Source organism: Malania oleifera, chromosome 13 (genome assembly GCF_029873635.1).
Source record: "Malania oleifera isolate guangnan ecotype guangnan chromosome 13, ASM2987363v1, whole genome shotgun sequence".
Lineage (NCBI taxonomy): Eukaryota > Viridiplantae > Streptophyta > Magnoliopsida > Santalales > Ximeniaceae > Malania > Malania oleifera.
Genome location: NC_080429.1, coordinates 19,202,423 through 19,225,085, shown reverse-complemented (window position 1 = coordinate 19,225,085; position 22,663 = coordinate 19,202,423). Strand labels below are relative to the sequence as shown.

Below are 22,663 nucleotides of genomic sequence, written 5' to 3'. Positions count from 1 at the left end.
TATTTAATGGTTGATGAGTTTGTGTGTAGAACCGATCGGAAGTATCATATGGTGCACGCACATTGGCCTAAAGAAGACAAAGACCCTAAAGATCTTTTTGTATTGTAATTTATTATTATTCAATTTGGGTTTGTAATAGTAATTAGGGAAAATGGTTTGTAATAATAGTTAATGTCTTACCTGCATGGTAGGATGGATAAGCTCAAGACCATAGATGGACCTTAGGGAACACCCTTTGGTCGTTGGTCAACCGACACCATATTTTTCGGTGTCTTTAAACTAAAAAGACCTATAAATGACCCTAGGACACTCACACATGCATATATATGAATGATCATTTAAATAGGGTGTTTGCATGCTTAAAAAGAACCGAAATGAACTTAAGTTGCATGCTCAGTCGACCGTACTGCTCAAGTACAAATTCCCTCAGTCGACCGAACCGGTGCCTGGTCAACAGTTTGACCATGACCTGGTCGATCAAACTTCTCAGTTCATTACCTGCCAGTCGACCGAACCTTGTCCGGGTCAACAGATTGACCATAACCCGGTCGACTGAACTATATAGTTCATTTATACCCAGTCGACCAAACCCTTTAGGGAGTCAACTTTTTGACCACTTGGTAGATCGAGCCCAAAATGTACTCCAACGCTCTGGTCGATCGAGAGTCCTTGGGAGATGTCCCAACGCCATGGTTGACCAAACTATTCAGTTCAAGTCTTCCCAGTCGACCAAACCTCGTAAAACTGAAAAATCGCTTTCGAACTTACATGTCCGGTTGACCGAATAAGCAGTTCATTTCTTGCCTGGTCGACTGAAACTCAAGAACTTCAATCGACCAAACTTGTCGTGATCGACCGGTGCTCTCGGGTTGCCCTATATTTTTTACCAAGGTTAACTTTTTTAAACGAGGTTAATTAGGATTAAATTGGTTTAAAACAATATTAATAGTACCCTACTTATCCTAACTACTATAATTTTTCCTATCTCTATATGTAGGCCTTCATTTGCAAAAATTAGCAAGATATTAACAAAATAATTAGCAAATATCCTCTGAATCTCAAAAAGCCCATTTTTGCATATTCAAGTCATATACTACTCATTTTACTCATTCATATTGAAAATACTTGTTTGTAAGAGTATTCTTGTGCTTATTTGACAAATCTTAAACTCTCTCTTGGTTGTTCTGATTAAGATTTATTTTTCATAGAGAGTAAGCTTCAAGTTCTCCTAGGGGGCTTCGTAAATAAGCCTTTCATAGGAAAACTTCTTAGAGCTTCTGAGTTTTGCATTTTTCATTGCAACACTCAAGAGTTCATATTTGGTTTTGGTTGTGAAAAATATTTTACCAATCATTTTTCAAATATCTTTTACTCTTATATTTGAGAAATATATATTTTGAGATATTTGCTTGAGTGCTTAAAGATCTTTGTTGTTATACCTATTGATTGAGATTATCATTTTATTACAAATATCAAATAAATATTATACACACCATTTTTGAATATCTCTTGTGGTTTATATTGAGAAATATTATTTGTTGAAATATTTGAAGTGTGCTTGTGATCTTTGTTTGTGCATTGTGATTGAAATATTATTTTGACATAAAGATCATATCATTTACACTCTCACGCACTGATTGCAATATTTGCATAACTATTCGAGAGTAGACACTTAAACTACACTGAGCTTATCAAATCCTATCTTTTGGTAGTTTATTGATTATACTAGCACAATCACTATACCAGTTTCTTTATTGAGAAATCAGTTGTATTTTCAGGCGTGGCCTGAGGGGGCGGTAATCCAGCCCAGAAGGATTGTGTAGGTTGAGGTCAGGCCTGTGTTAATTGACCTGGTTGTAAAGGTTGAGGTTAGGCCTATGGTAATTGACCTGGTTGTTTAGGTGCCACTCCACCCGTTAAGTGAGTCTATAGTGATAATCCTTGTATTAGTTAGCCAAGGCGGGGACGTAGGCAATTTGGCTGAACCTCGATAACATTTCTGGGTGTCGTCTCTTTTTCTGCTTTATTGTGTATGTTTGGTTAAATTTCTACTGCAGTTTAAATTTCGTTGTATATTTACATTGATTTATTTTACATGCACTAGATTGACCATAGGCTTGTGTAATACTGTTGTTAGTGGATTGACCTAGGGGACAAGATTTTTAAATACCAATTCACCCCCCTCTTGGGATTACACCAAAGCTAACATTATTACTTCTACTAATGTCAGTAACTATTGCATATACAAATGTATCGTTGATAACAAATTTATTTCTATTCCACATTTCTCCTGTGTAATGAATTAAGATCTCATTATTATTTCTAGGTAATTATCCCTTTTCAAGGGATGTCTCTCCAGGAGTTTTCTCTTTAGGAGATTCCTCTTCGGGAGGTTTCATAATAAGGATTTCATTTTCAAAAGAAATGGGTTTGTGAATGTGGAATGGATTATCCACCTCTTGAAACCGTGCTTTAGACAATCTCCTGTTAAAGGATTAATATATCTAATAATAGAAAGGGAACCAATATAGATATCAAGCTTATGTTTTTAGTTCTTTGAGGAGGGACAATAAGAACACATACAACACAACCAAAATTTCTTAAATAAAAAATATTAGGTTGTTGCCTAGAAACTAATTGTACGACCTAAACATGCATTATGAATAATAGCATGTCCCTAAACAGATAAAGACAATTTAGTTCTCATAATCATAGGTCTAGCAATGAGTTGAAGTCTTTTAATAAAAGATTCAGTTAATCCATTTTGTGCATGGGTACGAGCAACGGGATGTTCAACATCTAATCCAGGTGACATGAAATAGTTATCAAAAGTTTGGGATGTAAATTCATCAACATGATCAAAGCGAATTGATTTAATTGGATAATCGATAAATGAGCTCATAATCTAATTAGTTGAGAAAGAAGTCTAACGAATGCAATATTACAAGTTAAAAGTAGAGAAACATGTGATCATATAGTAGATGCATTAATTAAGACCATGAAATATCTAAATGGTCCAGATAACAGATGTATTTATCCGCATATATCACATGAATTATCTGTAAGAAACTGATAGATTCAATACTTACTTTTGAAACAGATGGTTTGACAATTAATTTACCTTGAGAGCAAGCAGTACACATGAAATCATTTGATAAAATAATCTTCTGGTTCTTTAGTGAATGACCATGTGAATTCTCAATGATTTTTCGTATCATTACATCTCCAGGATGTCCATGATGATCGTGCCCAAGTGTAAATAACTTTGGGTCATTGCACTTTTGGTGCAAGACATTATATGATTCACTTACTTTAATCTTTGTATAATACAGTCTAGAAGATAAAATTGACAGTTTTTCTAAAATTTGTTTCTTCCCATAAACAATAAAAGCACTATAAAAGAATTCTTTACTGTCTTCATTTATAGTTTCAATATGATATCCATTGAGTCTTAAATCTTTAAAATTTAACAGATTTCTTCTGGATCTGCTGGAATATAAAGTTTCATCAATTTGTAATAAAGTACAGTTGAGTGACTTTATATTAGCTATTCTAGAGCCTTCAATCAAATTTGTAGAACCAGATATTGTATTAACACTTGTTGAAGACATATTTAAGTAATGGAAATATTTCATATCTCGAATAATTGTTTGTGTTGTAGCATTGTCAGCTAAACAAAATTCTTCCCAATATATATTAGAATCGATCAAAACTTTAAGACAATTCACACTGCAACGCTTATTTTAAAAATTCATTATTATAATTGATCATAGTAACAATAAATATGATAAATTTTTTTATTAAAATCAAAACATGATATTGCTTACTTTATATCTTAAAATATTATATCATTATTTTCATCTTGATTTACAAGGAAATCAGTAACATCAAAATAAACAGAGTTGGATGACCTAGCACTAAGATCTATTAGAACAACATTATTAGCAAAATTTGTTTCAACTTCTTCACTCTTTTCATTTTTTTTTTCTATAGAAACTTGGTATATATCTACCAAGTGTCTGGGCGTACCATAGGTATGCAACCAATTACCTTTTCCTCCACATTTGTAACATTCAATTTCATGCTGCATGGGTCACTAATTTCGATCATTAACTCACTTTTGGGGGCCATCCCTCTTCTAGGGGTCATCCCTTTTATGTGGGATTGTGACCTCACGTCAATGACAATGATTGTTTCGACCACGTCATGACCATACCCACGAACATACTTGCGGCCCCGTCCTCAACCACGAGATGTGTTCATATTCACTTCAGGGAATGAGATTGAACTAGTTGGACGAGTTTGGTGATTTGTCATCAAAAGTTTGTTATTTTACTCAACAACAAGAAGACATGATATAAGTTCATAAAATTTAGTAAATTTTCTCTCCCTATATTGCTGCTGCAGGAGCACATTAGTGGGATGGAAAGTAGTAAAAGTTTTTTATAGCACATCTTCATGAGTAATATTTTCACTACATAATTTTAGCTTTGAGCTAATCTTATGCAGAGTTGAGTTATATTTGCTTACTGCTTTAAAGTCCTGCAACCTTATGTGCAACCTTTCATATCGTGTTTTTGGTAAAATCACAGTTTTTTGTGATCAAATCTATCCTTTACATTTTTCCATATGATTAGTGGGTCTTTAACAATGAGATATTCATTATTTAATTCTTCATCTAAATGATGACGGAGGAAATCATAACTTTTGTGCGATCTTGCAGGGATGCGATATTTCCATTTTTAATATTGTTCCTCAAGTTCATTGCATTTAGATGAATATCAACATCAAGAATCCATGATAAATAATTGTTGCTTTTGATGTTAAGTGGAACAAATTCAACTTTGCTTAGACTCGATATCTGAATAAATTAACAATAATAAGATAATTTAGAAAATAAAATGTAAAAACTGAAATTAAACTGAGAGAATAATATAATATTATTTCCACCCTTCCAAGTACTTAAATATGTTTCTTCATGAACATTATACTATTTTTCTTAATTTCTACTCTTTGAGAGTATGGTTCAAATTTACAATATTAAATTGGGTAATAATTTACCACCTTTTCTGGAGGTTAAATATACTACCTCATCTTGAGGATAAACATTTGACCTATTCAAGAAGTTGAATTTAACATCTCTTCGGGAGGTTAAAAATATACCCTTTCTAGGAGGACTATCTTACCATCTCTTATGGAGATTGATACTCTTTAAACTTTAAAAGACATATTTTCTCATGGAAAATATTATATTCATATGGAGTAAAGTTTACAAGAAATAATTAAATTAAATATGATTAAAAAAAAATATCTCAGTTGGTTAGAGTCTCGTGTTGATAACGTGTTATAAAAGACGTAGGAAAATAAATAGAGATCAGACAAAAATTTTATGTGGTTTGGTTATGTCTACTTCATAGGCGGATGAGATCAAAATCTTCATTATCTCGGGAGGAATTATAAGATGATTTGAAACCGACATTGTACTAAACATCTCTCTTCTTTTTATCTCCCATCTTCTCTAATCCTTTCTATATGTTACTTACTTCAAGCATGAAATATGTAATCAAGCATGCAATGTGTCTTCAAATGAGAAGGGAAGGGTACGCTTTTATAGAACAATAAGGATAACTAAACTGATGACTTTTTGAGTCCAATCTCTGTTTTGATGCTAACAAAGTACAATCTTCTTATGTGTGTTATTAAGTGATTGAGTAGGATTCTATTTTAACACACACATAAGGAAAAAGGAAGATAGAAGTCAGGACACTTAAAGCTAGATAATCTGACGCATTCCATAAAGATAAGAAGAGCAAAGAGTAGAGGAAGCAGACATATTTGTTTTAAATTGTAATGCATTTAGGTTTTATCTTGTGGGTATGTAATAATGGTCTGTAATATTTGCATCTCATGCATGATTTGGATTCAATGCTCAAAAAGTCATAGACTGAACGTAGGGAATCAAACCTGGTGTCGGATTTTTGGGCTTACTTTAAAAGCCTAGGCGGTAAACTGACTCTTAGTCCCCAAGCACCTCATGACAAATTCCTTATAATTCAATAGTTATAAGTATATGAATAGGGGTGATTACTTATCAAAATTAGGACCGAAATTGAAGCTTGAAGGGCTTCGGGTGACCGAACCTTGGCGTTATGAATGCCTCGATCGATCAAACCAGACTAGGTCAAACTATTGACTATGGCTCGGGCGACCAAATTGAAATTGAAATTGTACTGAATGTCCACGATCGACCGAACCTTAGAGCTGTCACTTTTTACCTTCCTCGGGCGCCCGAACTTGTAGTTCAAAATTGGTCCGGGTGGCCGAATTGTAAGGTTCGGCAACCCGAACCATAGATCAGGCGCCTGAAACCACGAAGGTTGGAAAATCGCCCTAACATTCAGCCAACCGGCCTTCTCTTAGCTAACCGAACCCTAGAATAGCATTGTGTCTATTCGGGCGACCGACACTAAGGACCAGACAACTGAAACTCTCCGGTTCACTTAATTTAAGTGCAATAATTGGGGTTACAACTTGATTAATATTTTTAAAATACCAAATAAGTCCCCAACGACTATAATTTGTGGAGTACTTATAAATACTCATTCATTTGCTTTCATTAGGAACGAGATTAGAAAATAGATTAGCAAAAAATCTCTCAAATTTTATATATTCCTATTTGCCTACACTTCAAATTTTTAAGACAAATATTTCATACTCTCTCTTACATTATTTACTAAAATCATTTTGAAAAAGAGAGTTTCATTTTCTTATACTCATCCAAATTTGATAGCAAGATTAAAGAGTAGTCTCTATATTACAGTGAGCATTTCTATACACTATTTTTAAGCTTATGATCTCACATTTATATACTCATTAAAAAAAACTTACTTGAGAGTTAGCTTGGTGATTTTCCCTTATTATTTTCGTATTGATTTATATTTTTGTGGCAAAATCTTACTTTAGCTTGTGAGTCTCTTGCATTTTGATTGCAAGACTTGAAAGCTTACATTTATTTTTGATAAATCTTTTTTTGTAAGCTATAATCCAAAACCTTGCTTAATTCATGATATTATTAAGGTATTTGCTTAAGGTTGTTTAGATTCTATGATTGCTTACATTATGAATACATATTCTATAATCAAAAACCTTACTCACTCACACGTGTACTTTGATACATATCTTGTTGTGAGCAAATACACTATTTAGAACAAATCTTACTTGAGCATTAATTCTCTATCACACGTGAGTGCATTGTTTATTGTGCTAAATTGTAGTACATATCTGCTTATGTAGAAGCATTTAAATTGTACGCAAAATTTTTTATCATCTGTTGTATTTCAGGCGTGGCCTGAAGGGTGTTGATTTAGCTCGTAAGGATTAGGTTGTAAAGGTTGGGGTCATCTATGCAAATTTGACTTGGGGTTTTTCCTTACCCAGTAAGGAAAGGGGTGTTGTATTCGGTGTCGCTCCACCCGCAAGTGAGCATTAGTAGAATCCTCATACCTGATGTGACTTTAGGTGGGGACGTAGACACAGTTGATTGAACCCTGATATTATATTTTGTATCTAACTTTCTTTTTCCTTACGCTATTTAATTTTCGCACTTATATGTTTTTTATTGATTACTATGAACGTTTGAGAAATATTGAAATTGTTTTAATTATTTAAATTTCTGCTTAATTTAATTTATTGTGGGAATTGGAATCTCTTTAGAAAGACTTGTAAAATATTGCTATTTATATAAATTGACTTATGAAAGTTTAAATTTCTAATTCACCCCCTCTCTTAAGAATACACCAATTCCAATATAAACATTTATTAAGGTGAACAAAGGGGTAGAAGATGGGATGATATTCATATTTTTCACAACATAAATAAGTAAACAACATTATAAAAAAGTTAAAGAGTTAATATTGATAAAATGAGAATTTAAGAACATCAATTGCAATAATATAATGGTGAGGGCAAAACTGGAAATAAGAACAGAACCATCGTCTCGACTTTTATAAACCCTAAAATCAGAAGAAGAAGTAGGGTTTGCGTCGAGACTAAAGCCGACCAGAGCAAGGGAGGACCCCGTAGCTGCCGCCGCCGCCGCCACCACCACCACCACCACTACCACTATGGGTCGCATGCACAGTCGCGGGTATTTCTATTCTCTTTCTCCTCTTCATCTTTCTCTATTTTCGTTTGTATCGTACCTCTGGGCTCATTTTCCGTGTTTTTGCATCCTCGACTTCAGTAAGGGTATCTCAGCTTCGGCTCTTCCTTACAAGAGAAGTCCGCCAACTTGGCTGAAGATCTCTGCTCAAGACGTGAGTTGAATCTCTGTCTCTCTCTGTCCGTTTCTATGTTTGTGCGCCCGTTTGAGGTTGGATGTCTGATGTTTGATTAGGTTGAGGATAACATCTGCAAATTCGCGAAGAAGGGTCTTGCGCCGTCTCAGATCGGCGTCATTCTTCGTGATTCCCACGGTATTGCGCAGGTCAAGAGCGTCACAGGAAGCAAGATCTTGCGCATTCTCAAGGCTCATGGTAAACATCACAGATTTCTTTAATTATATCGAGGCGCATACTTTGTCTGGTTGCCGAAAAAAATGGGGAAAGGAAGTGAATGAAAATTCTGAGCGCCAGATTTCTAATGCATGTTTAAGTAGTGTTATGATTGATTTCTGGAAAAATTGGACGAGGAAAATTTAGAAAATTTCCTTACTTTAGGAAGCTCACACACAAGTTCTTATTTCCGTATGGTTATATGTTTGGTTATCCTCTCCCTCTTTGATTATTGTGAAAATGCCGGAAAAGAAGAAATTAATATCTTAAATCTAGGAAAACTGAAACTTTACATGAGCTCCTGTATATTGTTTTAGCCCCCTTTTGGTACCGCCTAAAACTAGGTACTTGTATCATTCATCATTTACGATATTGTACTTGCACAAGTTAGTTTTTTTTTGGTGTTTATCGTGCCAAATACTTGTGAAATGACCTTGCATTTACAAAGTGTGTAAGTATCTTGGGTTGATTTTGGCACTTATAAGTGGTGATTGTTACCATATCGAGACTCCCCAGATCATAATCAACAAACACCAAGCTCCTGAATAAACTCTCATCTCCGTCACAAGACAGACACCAAGTCTCCCAATCTGAAAATCTGGTCATGTACTCGTCTGCTGGCAATCATGGGTGATTTATTTTCTACAACCCAGTGCATTGGCTGCTCATATTTTCTAGAACATGACGTTGCACCTCTGATTTCAATAGTCCACACATCAGAGTGTTGGTTCTCTGATTCTATTACCAGTTCCCTGATGATCAATCTGCGAAGAACAGCTGCCATTTTCAGCGCCCTTCTGTCAACTCTTTGCAATGAATGACCATTGAACCTTTTTGTCCGGCTATTCAGTTGTGGCATTTCAGCTTCTGCAAAGCTGAAAATTCTCCAGTTTCTGAAGGTTATCTGCATATTAGGTATCTTGGTTTTCCCTTGGTTCAAAAATGGTAAACAAGCAAGATTGTGAATTGCTTGTTGAAGGAGTATCTTCAAGGTTTATAATTGGACTCCTAGGCATCTTTCTTATGTTGCATGACTGCAGCTTATAAATTATGTTTCGATGAGTGTTCAAGGTTATTAGTTTTATAGCTTGTTTCTTCCCAGAGCTGCTATTAATGGCGTTGAGTTGAGATTAAAATATTTTTTACGAGGAAATTATAGGAATACAACAGGCTATAGAGTCAGCTGGTATAAGATTTATTAACCTTGTTCTGCACCCTGGGCGGGGTACCAGGTAGTGGTGGATCCTAAGCTTGTTTTCATTGGACTGAAGCTTCTGTTTTTAAAATTCTCTGGTAAATCTGCATCTAATCTTCCAATGGGCAATGTGAATACGTTCTTATAAATTTGAGAGGTTAAAGCATTTGGGCAATAAACACCCCAAAATGCTCTTAGACATGGAAAAGATATTTGTAAGCAAGAGACTCTGTATACTGCTGTTTCAATCACATCATTGACAATGTCAGGAATACATCTTTGTTTTTTGATAATTGGCGTCCACAGGGTCCTCTAAAAGGAGTCAGTTTGTCCTCTTATTTCTACTGATTTTGACCTTCTAATAAGCGCTAAAGTTTTGGAGTCACAGACAGTATCATTAATCTATAGGTGATTGCTGGACTTGGCCAAGAAGAATATTTAGAAGAGTGGCTGAAATAAAGGCTCATATTGACAAATTATCTCCAGGCAATAGAGCCTGAAGTGAGCTGGTATTCTTCAATTTGATGGGCTGCATTATTGGGAGAAAGTTGATTCTTCTTCCTGCTTGCTATGTCATAAAGCTCTCGAAGATTTCAATCATCTTTTTTTGGCCTGTGATGTTACCAGAGATGTATATCAGAATGTCGCTAACTGTGAGACTTTAAAGGAATTTTTGCCAGCTGTACTCTTTTGCTTAGCTGTACACTCTTGGTAATACTCCTTAAGCTACCATTAGCAGACTGGCAGGGCTTTGGCTGCCTCTGTATATTAAGTTTTGAAAGCCAGGCATACTTTTTTATTTTGTTGTGAAGCTTTATTTTGCTGTTGATTCTGTTCTTAATAGTATTCTTTCTGATGCTAGAGGTTGTTGCCCTTTTCTCTGTTGTATTTTACCTTGTGAGCAAATATATTTTTCTTCTTACCCTCTCCCTAAGAAAATAAGGGTGTGTGTGTGTGAGAGAGAGAGAGAGAGAGAGAGAGAGAGAGAGAGAGGGGCGTGGTGCAGTGTGGGACAATAACCAAATACTGTTGCCTTGGCAAAAAAAGAAATGACAACCAAATACAGTTTTCTTTCAATGCTTAGAGCTAGCAGTGCTTATCAACAGGAGTTCTTACTTCAGTATTTTCTCAAGTTTGTCACCTATCATTAACCTGTAATCAGTGAAGCTGTACTTACCAGAAAGCTAAAACAGTATAAAATATAATATTTATCCCTTTATGTTCATCATTTATTTCTCTTTTTATTTTCCATTGGAAATGGTTTTTTTGAGGGATTTATTTTATTTTATTTTATTTTATGGATTTGGAATTTATTGTTGATTAGGTTCCTTTATTTTGTTTGGTCAGGGCTTGCTCCTGAAATACCTGAGGATCTGTATCACCTTATCAAGAAGGCTGTTGCCATTCGGAAGCATCTGGAGAGGAACAGGAAGGACAAAGATTCCAAGTTTCGGTTAATTCTGGTTGAGAGTAGGATCCACCGACTTGCTCGCTACTACAAGAGAACAAAGAAGCTGCCTGCTGTCTGGAAATAGTATGCTTCTGATTTTCTTGAATGGCTGATCATAGTTTTTAATTTGTTAATATTATGTTCTCGCATTGCCAAAATTTTTATTTAATCGCTAGTCATTGACTTGATTCTATGTTATGTAAATATTTTATTTTTAATATTTGAAGATTTATTGAATTTGATTCAGTAATATTTGTTTTAAATTATTAAAAATACTATTTGCTGAGAATGCATAACTGTGGTTGGACAGTTTGGGGCATAAGATAGTCTTTTAAATGTGTTTGATGTTTCTCTTTTGGTTTATGCTGAAACACATGGAGGGCTTTGCCCTTGCTGTTATGTTGTAGCATTTTCTGTTTTCTTATGAATTGTAGTTCGTGTTTGTCAACATGTATTTTATTTGTTTTAGCGTGCATTGAATCATGTTAAATGTAGGGTTTATATATAAATAGTAACATGAGGTTGGGGTCTTATTATGTTATGGGTGCTTAATGATATCTAAAATGAGCACGGTGGTGTTACGTGGGGATGCTGAACAGTGATACTATATTGCCCTAGCTATGCGATGAGAATTTTAGTTATACCTGCACATTGAGGAAGAGAGGACATTTCTGTATTCTTGGATGCGCATCTGCCAAAGACTTCAGCCTAAGACTTTGAACCTTCATGTTGCTCCTTTTTGGGTTTTTTTTTTTTTTGATTTAAAATTAAAACCAAATGGGACATACCTACATACCTACTGATGGGACAAAAACACAGATTTTTACATTAAAATTTATTCTTGCATGCTGGGGGAGCATTCTGTTGGTACGGTTAATTCGACCAAAAAAAATATTGTTTAAAAAATCTTGTTAACTGAACCAAATCGAAATCCTATATTAAGGGAATTCAGGATTGACCAAACCGAATTTCAGTTAAATTGGTTAACTGATTTTTAACCAATTCAATATTTTAGTATATATAATATAATAATATATAAAATATATAAACTTTAATATATAGAAAATTTTAGTAATTATTAATTATTAATTATTAATTTATACTATTCAGTTAATTTGGTTAATTCGGTTTTGACTGAATTATGCTCACCTCTACTTGCATGCGGCATGAAAGTGGTTGTGAACAAATCATAGTTTCCTGGTTTTATTTTGAATTATTTTATTTTCAGTGGGGGTAATGGTGCTGGCATTGCATGGCATGTTTGCCCATGCACGCACTTGGCATTTTGTTTGCGACATAATTTCATCTCCTTGCGATTCCTATTTGGCTTGATATGTACTATCCACTCACATCCAAATGCCCCTTAAATCATTCCTTCGCTTCTGCACTGATGAATAACATATTGTTGGAACATGGAAGTCTGGTGATGTAATAGTAATGCCTGATCATGCTTGTTTAATAAGGTGTCCGTTTACTTGCTGTTCTTCTAGGTTTTTATCCTGTTTGCTGATGTTTGGAATGAAGCATGGTTATAATCTTGATCTTCTGTCTGTCTTTTAACCATCCAGGTTCTATTTAAATGATTCTTTAGTCAAAAAAATTGTAAATAATTAATGTTTTTAATTCATATATTTCTCATCTCAATACTTGATTTAGGGCTGTATAGAACAGATTTCAATTAAAATTGATTTTGTGATTGAAAGATTATTTTCAGGCCAGCCTTTGTATGGCAAATCACCCTGTTGGAGGTGGGAATTGATTTTGACATTGAACCTGCTGTCATGTTAGGGGAAACAATGGTTGTTAGACCTTTCTGCAATGCTGATTTTAGATAACTAAATTTCTGCTTGCTAGGTATTACAGTACAGAATCACTTATGCCAATGCAGTCCCAAAATGACCCCTTGTGGTCTCCAAGATGAAATATGATTCATTCATTTGAAATGACATTTTTTTTAAAGATTAACTAATATTATGGCTAAGTTTATCAAAAGGTCTGTCTGTTTCAGTCTGGGCCAACGGCAAAGTGTATTATAAGTGCACATTAGAGTTCGGCTCAACGGTATTATAATTCGAGTTGAGTTATCTTATGACATTTATTATCACCTTAATGGCTTAATAGTTGCCTATTGTGGTTTGTTTTCCTATACTATTGCAGCCAACTATTCTCTGCTTGCTAACATGCTTTATCCATGAGATCTTACAGTAATATATATTTCCTTCCTGCTTGTTTTTTGTTGTGGTGTTGGTATTTTGTCATGCCAATAGATTCATTTTGCCCCTTGGTTCTCAGTTTGCTTTTGTATATATCTTTTTTTATGGTCAAATATTAACCCAGATTTGTTTCTGTTTTGCTTTGCAGTGAGTCAACTACTGCCAGTACCCTTGTGGCTTAAACCCTTCTACATGTACAACTTGAGGGTAAACCTGGGCCGTCAGCATCCTGTCTTAATCTATGATGTGCAAGAGTTTTTTCTCATTGTTTAGAAATTTTTATTTGCAAAATAGACCCTTGTTACTGATTTACTGAGGTTCAAAAGAACAGGTGCCCCAATTTGGAGTCGACCTTTTGCATGTTTGGTTGCTCTTTTTTAAAAGCCTCTTTGGTCATTGTTAGTCTTCGAAACTAGTTGAAATTTTGCACTTGTCTTTTATATATTGATTATTGCTGCCAATTTTTAACTCCTCTTCATATGCCTTGTATGCTTGATTCGAAGTCTCACTCTAGCTTCTGACGCTGGTTTGATGAGAAAAATTTGTGAACAAATCAAGAGACATGCCATTAATCTCTTGGGCTGTGTTTGGGAGAGTGAATTTCAGTTTTGGGATTTAGGTTTGTGGATTTTGAAAAAAATTAATATAATTCTACATTATATTTGTCAAAGTTAATTCAAAAACAAGTAAATGTGTCATTATATATGTTTTATTTTAAATGCTATTAAAAATATATTTGTTTTAAATATGATTATCATTTGAAGGAAGAGCTATTTTATTTTCCTTTTTACTAGGGGGGCAAAAGGCATTCACCTCCTTGGACACTTTTAAAAATATTACAAGCTTTCAAGATTTATAAAAACAAATAGACCTTTTCTAAGATATATATATATATATATATATATATATATACACACACTTTTAAAAATATATATTGAGGCTTGGCTTGAAATGTTGTCACGAGTTAAGTTTGTTTAGGGCATTATGTTTGCTTGTGATCGTTTGCGTGTGTTTGGGAAGAGTTTTCATCATGTAAATACTAGTGTATGGTTATTTTTCAGTATTTATTTCATTGTATGCCAAATAAGACAGTATGACTTTTCACTTATTTTGATGTTTCTTAGTGCTAGAGTGAGAATAGCCTAAAAAACTCTTTAGGGGAGGGTGAGTGTTCATCAGTCATTGTAAAACTTATTAGTTTTTGTTAACATATTTAGCCTACTTGCCTCGCTCATTAATCACACAATGTCAACGGAGATGGTGTTAATGAATTATGTTTGCTTCAATGTTTACTGTTTGCTTGCTACGATTTTCATGAATTGATTATTGTTTTCGCTATTTGAATGAATGCTAATGAAATTGTTTTGTGGATGAATGTTGGTAAACGATAGACTGACTAGTTAAGTAAGAGTGCTTTATTTAACGTCGCATGGCCCTTCACAAGGGTGTGAAAATAGTCGGACCGTGACACATGGCATGGCATGATGATTTTCAATCCTCTCTTTTTGGCCTAGTTGAAACCAACATGGCAAATGTGCTACAATTTGATTTACAAGTCATTAATTTTATACATCTAAATAAAGAAATATCATGTTGAGTCAAGATGGATCCAAAATATTACTTATAATAATAATATACATATTTCTTTTTGATAAATTTTAGGGAAGACTTTTGGGATTTTTAAACTTTTGAAGAGGTCTGTGAAATTTTTGAGAGCTAAGGAAGGTCATTGTCAGGAGGTTAATGTTTATTCTCTTTATCAATAAGTTAAACCATTTCTTGTTCTAAATATTGAAAGAAAATTATGAAATATGATGTCCAACAAAACACATTTTATCCAAGAGTGAAAAAAAAAAGCAATTCAAATTCAAGAAATGAAAAGGAGGAAGCAAAAAAACTTCGATTATAAAAAGGAAATTTGTGAGAAAGAGAAAGGTGAAATTTTAAAAAATAAAATAAACCATTGACCAAATAAAGGAATTGAATTATTAAATTGATGGTTATATTAAAGAAAATCTAACTCCATCCAAAATCCAATCCTATAGCGGAATATATTTGTAAGTGTCATAGGATTTAACAACGCATGTGAAAATTATTCAAGTTGGATAAAAGAAAAATTACGAGCATTGTCACTTGAGATGACAATAAATATGTTTGATGGTTTAAAATTAAGTTTTAATTAATTTTAGTTTCATCTTTGGAGTTTTGTGTGTAGACATTAAAATTAAGAAAAATAAAATATTAAATCAAAATTTTGTTCATTTATTTATTATATATTTCATTCTCTTTTTTATTTTTATCATAATCATATGAAAAAGTGGATCCTTTCATATATATATATATATATATATATATATATATATATATATTTAGTTCTAAGGAAGGACTTAGATTCCAAGATTGCTAAAATGCACGTTTTAAGATCCATTTCTACAACATAATGCATTTGCTAAGTTACAAAGCACTAAGTAGTCAAGTAGATTTTAATATTTCTAACATATATTTTATTTATTTTGTAAATAACACCATAAACTCAACAATGCTATTTTAGGAGCTCAATTTATTAGTTAATTGTTAGTTAAAAAGAGATAGACATCCACAAAGATTTGACGAAAAAACATATTTACAAGTCTCTCTTGAAATTAATTAAAAAATACAAATTTTTTCTCTTTTGAAAATTTGAAAATTCTACATACCTTTAATAAGATTTGTAAAAAATATGAAGTTCTCCTTGTTAACCTCAAGGTTTAATTAATCATATCTTAATGATAACAAACTTGCGATTATACAAATTTAATCCATTTTGAGTTGAAGAAGTTGGAGAAAATTTGGAAAACTTCACTTGTTTAAATTGCATTTTTTTTTTCTCTCAATTGTATTGAGTTTTATTGTATAAAATTCTAGGGATAATAGGACATGACACTAATAGACTAGAATTGACAAAATTCAATCCAAAGGAAGCTGTTCCATGTTATGCAGCATGGATCAGTTGAGTTACTCCCAAAGGGCAATTGATCGGTCTAGGGAATAATGCGGGGCTATTGACCAATCCCTATATGTGGTCGACTGGTCTACTCAGTTCTAACTATAACAATTTAATTTTTATTTTCACGACTAGTGCCTAGTTGACTTGTAACGTCCTAAAAAATGATATGTTTGGAAATGTAAAAAAAATAAAATAAATAAATAAATAAATAAATGATTATAATTATTAATAAAATAAAATAAAATAAAATAATATTATATATATATATATGAATGCTTCAGGAAGGAAATTTTATTTCCTCAAGGAGAGAGCTCATGCCCCCCTGCGCCAATTCTTACTTTCTCTCTCTCCTCAGTTCCTCCTTCTCTCTTTCATCAATTTTTTCGGTCAAATGAGCGCTAATCGAAAAACGAAAGATACCCTTGGGTTCCATTCTCCGCTACCGACATTTTTATTGGAGTGAATTTGTCGTAGGAGCGACGTAGGCACCATTCCTAGGGTAAGATAACCTCTCTCTTTCTCCTCAATTTCTCCTTAAATCTTTAGCCAAAGTGACGATCGGACACCACCACGGGGTCCTAGCTCCGATCCTCGCCATTTTAATCGGAGTAGATTTTTAATTTGGGTTTCTTAAGTACCACTCCAAGGCTAGGGTATGATAGTGGAATTATATCCGTTAATTATTTTTTAAAGTTTAATTAGTATTAGGAGAGTGTGAGCCTAAGAAATATTAAAATAATTATCATTCTGGGGTTGAATTAATTGAACTGGGAAAAATGTGATTTCAAAGTTTTGAGTTTCGAGCGCTGCGGGCGTGGATTTAGGGTTTTAAGCAGGTTTCTCAGTAAACAGGCAAGGGGAATAAATTATAACAGTTATTTTGAGAACTACTGGTTGAATTAATACATGAAAAATGAGAATATGATATTTTGCGTGAAATTATTATGATACGAATATCTGATAAAATTGTGTGGCATATGATTTATATTGAATTGTGATGTTTTGAGATTTGAAATATGAGAAATGATGAAAAGTGGTAAATAAAATTGTTTTATTGAGAATGATGAATTATGTTATACCAACGTGTATTTTACTAGGAAGTGATGAAATATGAAATATGAATATAGAAATGTCTTCTATGATAAATGAGGAAATATGAAATGATGATATGTTTTATTGAGAAATGTTGAAATACATGAAATGAAATATATACTGAAATGTGAATACTGCAATATGAATATTGTAATGTGAATACTGAGTTGTGAATATAGAAATGCAAATATTGAACTGTGAAAATGAGTTTCTATTGATGCCGATGGGAGGTATGCTCAGTATGAAAATTGTGTGTGTAGTTCCTACTGATGCCGATGGGGAGGTATGCTTAGTATGGAAATTGTGTGGGTGATGTTCCTACTGATGTTGTTGGAGAGGTATGCTCAGTATGAGAACCATATTGTGAAGTTCCTACTGATGCCGATGGGGAGGTATGCTCAGTATGGAAATTGTGTGGGGAATATTCCTACTGATGCCGTTGGGGAGGTATGCTCAATATGGGAACCATATTGTGAAGTTCCTATTGATATTGTTGGAGAGGAATGCTCAGTATGGAAAGTAAGTATGTGTTGAGAGTTAAAATTATGTGATCTGTTGTATTATGTAAAATATACATGGATATTTTTTGAGTTAGAACATGTTCTTGAGAATAAAAACTATTGAATATGAATTTGAGAAATGAAAGCTTATGAATGCTATAGAGGTTGAAATGAGAAATGAAAGAGTGTGTATTTAATGGTATAAATAATTTGTTGAAATTGGTATATTCCTAATAGGGGGGGTGAATTGGGTATTTAAAATTTTTTTCATAAGTTAAAGAAGATTCCACAACTAGTATTATACAAACCTAGGGTCTTTCTATATATTCATAAACCCAATCAATCTCAATAGTAAAACATAAGCATTCAAGAGTTGGAATTTAAGATGTGGAAACTAAAAGCAAACACAAGAAATATTATCGGGGTTCGACCAACTGTGCCTATGTCCCCGCCTCAAGCTCACAAGCAAGAAGATTCCACTAAGGGCTCACTTCATGGGTGGAGCGACATCATATACAATCAGGTCAATTAACAGGACTGACCTCAACCTACAACTACACCTTACCAGGATGGTGCACCTAACTTTCCTAACTGGGTCTAAACCAATCCAGGACTATTCAAGAGGGATAATCTCCCTCTTCAGACCCACACATGGAATACAACAGATTCACAATATGATTTGCGTACAAGTAAAGTGCTTCTTGCACTAAGCAGATTTGCACCAATATGCTCAACCAAATAATGCACTCACATATGATAGGATATTAAGCTCAAGTAAGATTTTGTTAACCAAGTGTTAACTCACAGTAGGATATATATCAATGTGAGTACGTGAGAGTGAGACTTTTGATATTGAACTAATATGCTTATAGTGTGCACAATCAAACAGTCTCTATAACCCTACACAAATATCACAAAAATATTTATCAAATGCAAAGCATAGTAGATAATAAGGTTTTAAGCTTGCTAAAGATATTTTCGTCAAAGCACAAATCAAGCTTATGAATCTTGCAATGAGGATGCAATATCTTAAGCCACGTAAGGGTTTTTCCCAATCAAATATTTATGAATGAAATATTAAGGGAAAAACCTTAAGAAACTCTCCAAAAATCAATACACTATAAAATATAAGTAAGGGAGAGTGTAAGCTTGTATAATGAGTATGTAAAAACAATCTCACTCAAAATAAATAACTAATGAATATAGGGAGTGAATTTTGGCAATGGATTTGAAGAAATATGGAAGTATGGATGATTTTGGCCAAAAAGATTTTTAGAGAATTTAGGCTAATCTCAACACCCTAATCTTGTTTTAATTTTGCAAATGAAGGGGTATTTATAGAGATGGGAAGAATTATAGCCATTGGGGACACTTTGGGTATTTTGAAAAAAGATTAAGTGAGTTTAATTAAAATTAACCTAGATTTACCTTGGTAAAAAAATGACTAACCCGAGAGGTTCAGTCGACCACTTTTGTGGTTCGGTCGACTGTGGTGCCAAGTTCGGTCAACCAGGGTAAATTTGAACTACAAGTACGATCGACCATACTTGAGGCGATTCTTGAAATCCGAGGTTCGGTCGACCAGACTGAGTTCGGTTGACCGAAGTTTATGAACTTCGGTCAACCAAGTCCTTTTGAACTTGGTGGTTCGGTCGACCAGGGCGTTGCGACTTCCCACATGTTCGTTCGGTCGACCAGGGCATTGCTTTACATTTCTGGTTGGTCGACCGAAGGGTCAAACTGTTCACCCCAGGGATGTTCGATCGACCGAAGGGCCTTGAGTATTAGGGTTCGGTCAACTAAACATGCCAATTTGGGCATTTCGGTCCTTTTCTTATAAGATTGCCCCTATTCATATGATGATTAATTTTAAGATAATAGGGCACATTTTCATGTAGAATTATGAGTCCTACGGTCAGTCTAAGGCCTTTGAGTTTTGTCCTAAAAATCCAGCGTTGGTCGACCGAAGGGTGACTCCTAAGGTCAACTATGGTCTTGAGCATATCAGCCTATCATGCATGAAATGATTATTACAGACCAAATAATAAAACAAAAATACATATACAATTAAATCAAATATCTCCTTCTTTTGCTCTTGACTTTTCATGGAATTAGTCAGGATAATGTGCTTTAAGTCCGTTCTGGCTTCCACTTCACTTTCACATGTGTGATCTGAATGATTAACCTGTTCAAGTACTTAGACACACACATTAGTAACATGTAGTTTGTCATAATCAAAACTAGGGATCGAACGCAAAAATTCAACAATCTCCCCCCTTTTTGATGATAATAAACGCATAGGAGCAAAATGGGGTTTAGCCTAAAAAGGCTTCCCTTAAGAATATGCAAAGTTGAAAGATAAACAATACAACACAAGCATATTTAATAAAGAAAACATTTAAAATTAATTATGCATTTAGTTTCAATCATTAAGGCACACTTAAGCTTAGACCATTCAAATTATGAGTATAAAGGATATGCAACATTTTGCTCAAACAATTCTCCCCCTTTTGGCATCAGTAAAAGGATATGTAAAAATTTAAAATTGTTTTAAAAATATTACATTGAAACACATAAGTAAGAAATAAAATATATTTTACGTAAAACCATTTCTTGCAAAAAATAAAAATGTATATATAATTATATATATGTATATAAATATATATCCCCCTCTGATGTTTTCAAGAAATACTGAGGGTGCTTGCTGAAAAAGAAATTTTAATTTAATACAAGCAAACAATAATCTAGTTAAGCATTTAAGCACATTCTTAATATAACTAGACACAAGCAACCATATAAACCCAGAGAGATTAAGTAAATTTAAAGCAAGGATCATATGGAAAATCCAACGAACTTGTGGCAAAATAAAATTTTTCAAATTAAGGTTTTCAATACATCATTACATTAAATCATGTGCCACAAGATGAATTCAAAACAGATCTAAGCCAGAAGTTTTAGTGAGCACGACAAGATACAATTTTAATTTCTAGGTGCTCCCCCTATCAATTTGAATATGGCTTAGATGAATGGACTGCTTATACTAATAAGAGATTTATTTGATTATGCCTAGTAGTATAAGCAACTATTTTTGCACTCCTTAAATCAACTATGCTAAATACTTGTCAACTATAATTATCACCTGATTAACATAGTTGTCCTTATTAACCATAGATGCATCAGAGAATATATACTAAGACATACAATAGAGTTCATGACCCAAGAACATTCCATATCGAATCATAGAACTTCAAGTGCAGGATATAATGTTCAAGGATATCAGAAGAGCCTCAATATTTGAGAAGCGAATTGATGCATATGAGTTCTTTGAGCTTTTTTTATAGGGAAGAATCTTAACCTTTCTAAATATTTGATGATTAGTTTTCACTCATCCTTTCAAAAAGATTTTCACATTGTTTAACATAATCATCTTTGTACAAGGTTTTACTTTGGGAAAAATCTACCAACATTTCGGCAGCATGCCTCCTGTAAATTGGATGTTTTTCCATAAAACTTATACCTGATAGGTTCAAATAAGCAATTTATAGTTCAGTTCAAGGCACACGAGAACATATATCCACTGACATCATGCAATACACATCACTGCATCTGCCATGTAGGAGGATTTCAATACAAGCATGCAATCGGGTAGCAGTTATCAATTAAATAAAAATAATCTATCCATCAAATAATATAAATAGTAAAGAGCAGAGGATAGGTTTGCATTCAGTACAATGTTGATATTCATCAAGACATATAAAATATGATCATGAGAGCATTTTAATTTAATAGTCATGAAAGATAAATGCTCCCTCTACGTTATGCACTTATTCAATTTATGCCTTTTTCTTGATTTATCTACTTTTCAAATTCTTTAGCTAAGTGTTTTAAGATTTTCAATGATTTAATCTTGACGTGAATGTTTTAGGCTTATCGGACCAAAAATTCACAATGAATATTTATTAAGATGATAAGCCAATATCTATCTCTTTTTTTACGAATCTTAGTACGTGTGAGAGGCACAAGTTAGAATTACTTTCATATTTAACAGTTTGTGCATAAGTTTCTTTGAACTATGTATCCTTATTTTTGATAGATAGAAACCTAAAGCAATCATTTTAGCCATTTAACTTATTCTGATTAGGTGAAGCTCTAAAAGATTTGATGTAAAGTTTGAGAGCTTGTAGGAAAATTGAATACTTTTAAGGATTAAATTTCTACTATGTTCAGAAGAGTATTTTGATGAAGCAGGACATTATGCATGATGAGCATGTCAAACAGTATGTTCTAACTAGTTTTAGCAAAGAGCAATATGGAGTATATGATTATTTTGAACACTGCTCTTTGGATAGTGGTATGTATCCTTTAGATATAATTATAATTAAGGAGTAAGGGTGCAACTAGTGAGTAGAAGGGATGTCTTATGATGAGGACTCAATATATATTTGTCATTTATGATCAATAGTGCTTCAAGCCTAGAGTGATGACCAGATTTTGACTATGAGGTTAGGGTTAAAGATATATAGAATAAGAAGGATCCTTAAAGCTCATTTCTATGTAATGGACACAGTTGCTTAACTTAAAATGTTTAATCTTTAAGCATGAGTTAAGCATTTATAATTATTTACCAATCAAGAATTCCTTGTCCATTTGGAAGAGGGTGTGTATACAAAGCTTC

The 22,663-nt window shown here is 33.5% G+C and overlaps 1 protein-coding gene across 1 annotated transcript; it reads left to right on the top strand.

Moving 5' to 3' along the window:
* The first annotated feature begins 7,949 nt into the window (after nt 1-7,949).
* LOC131146926 (small ribosomal subunit protein uS15-like) lies at nt 7,950-13,871 on the top strand. The gene is made up of 5 exons (XM_058096779.1): nt 7,950-8,146; nt 8,243-8,315; nt 8,396-8,534; nt 11,095-11,281; nt 13,559-13,871. The coding sequence occupies exons 1-5, from the start codon at nt 8,124-8,126 to the stop codon at nt 13,590-13,592; spliced, it is 456 nt and encodes a 151-aa protein (XP_057952762.1). The 5' UTR covers nt 7,950-8,123; the 3' UTR covers nt 13,593-13,871.
* Nucleotides 13,872-22,663: the final 8,792 nt, after the last annotated feature.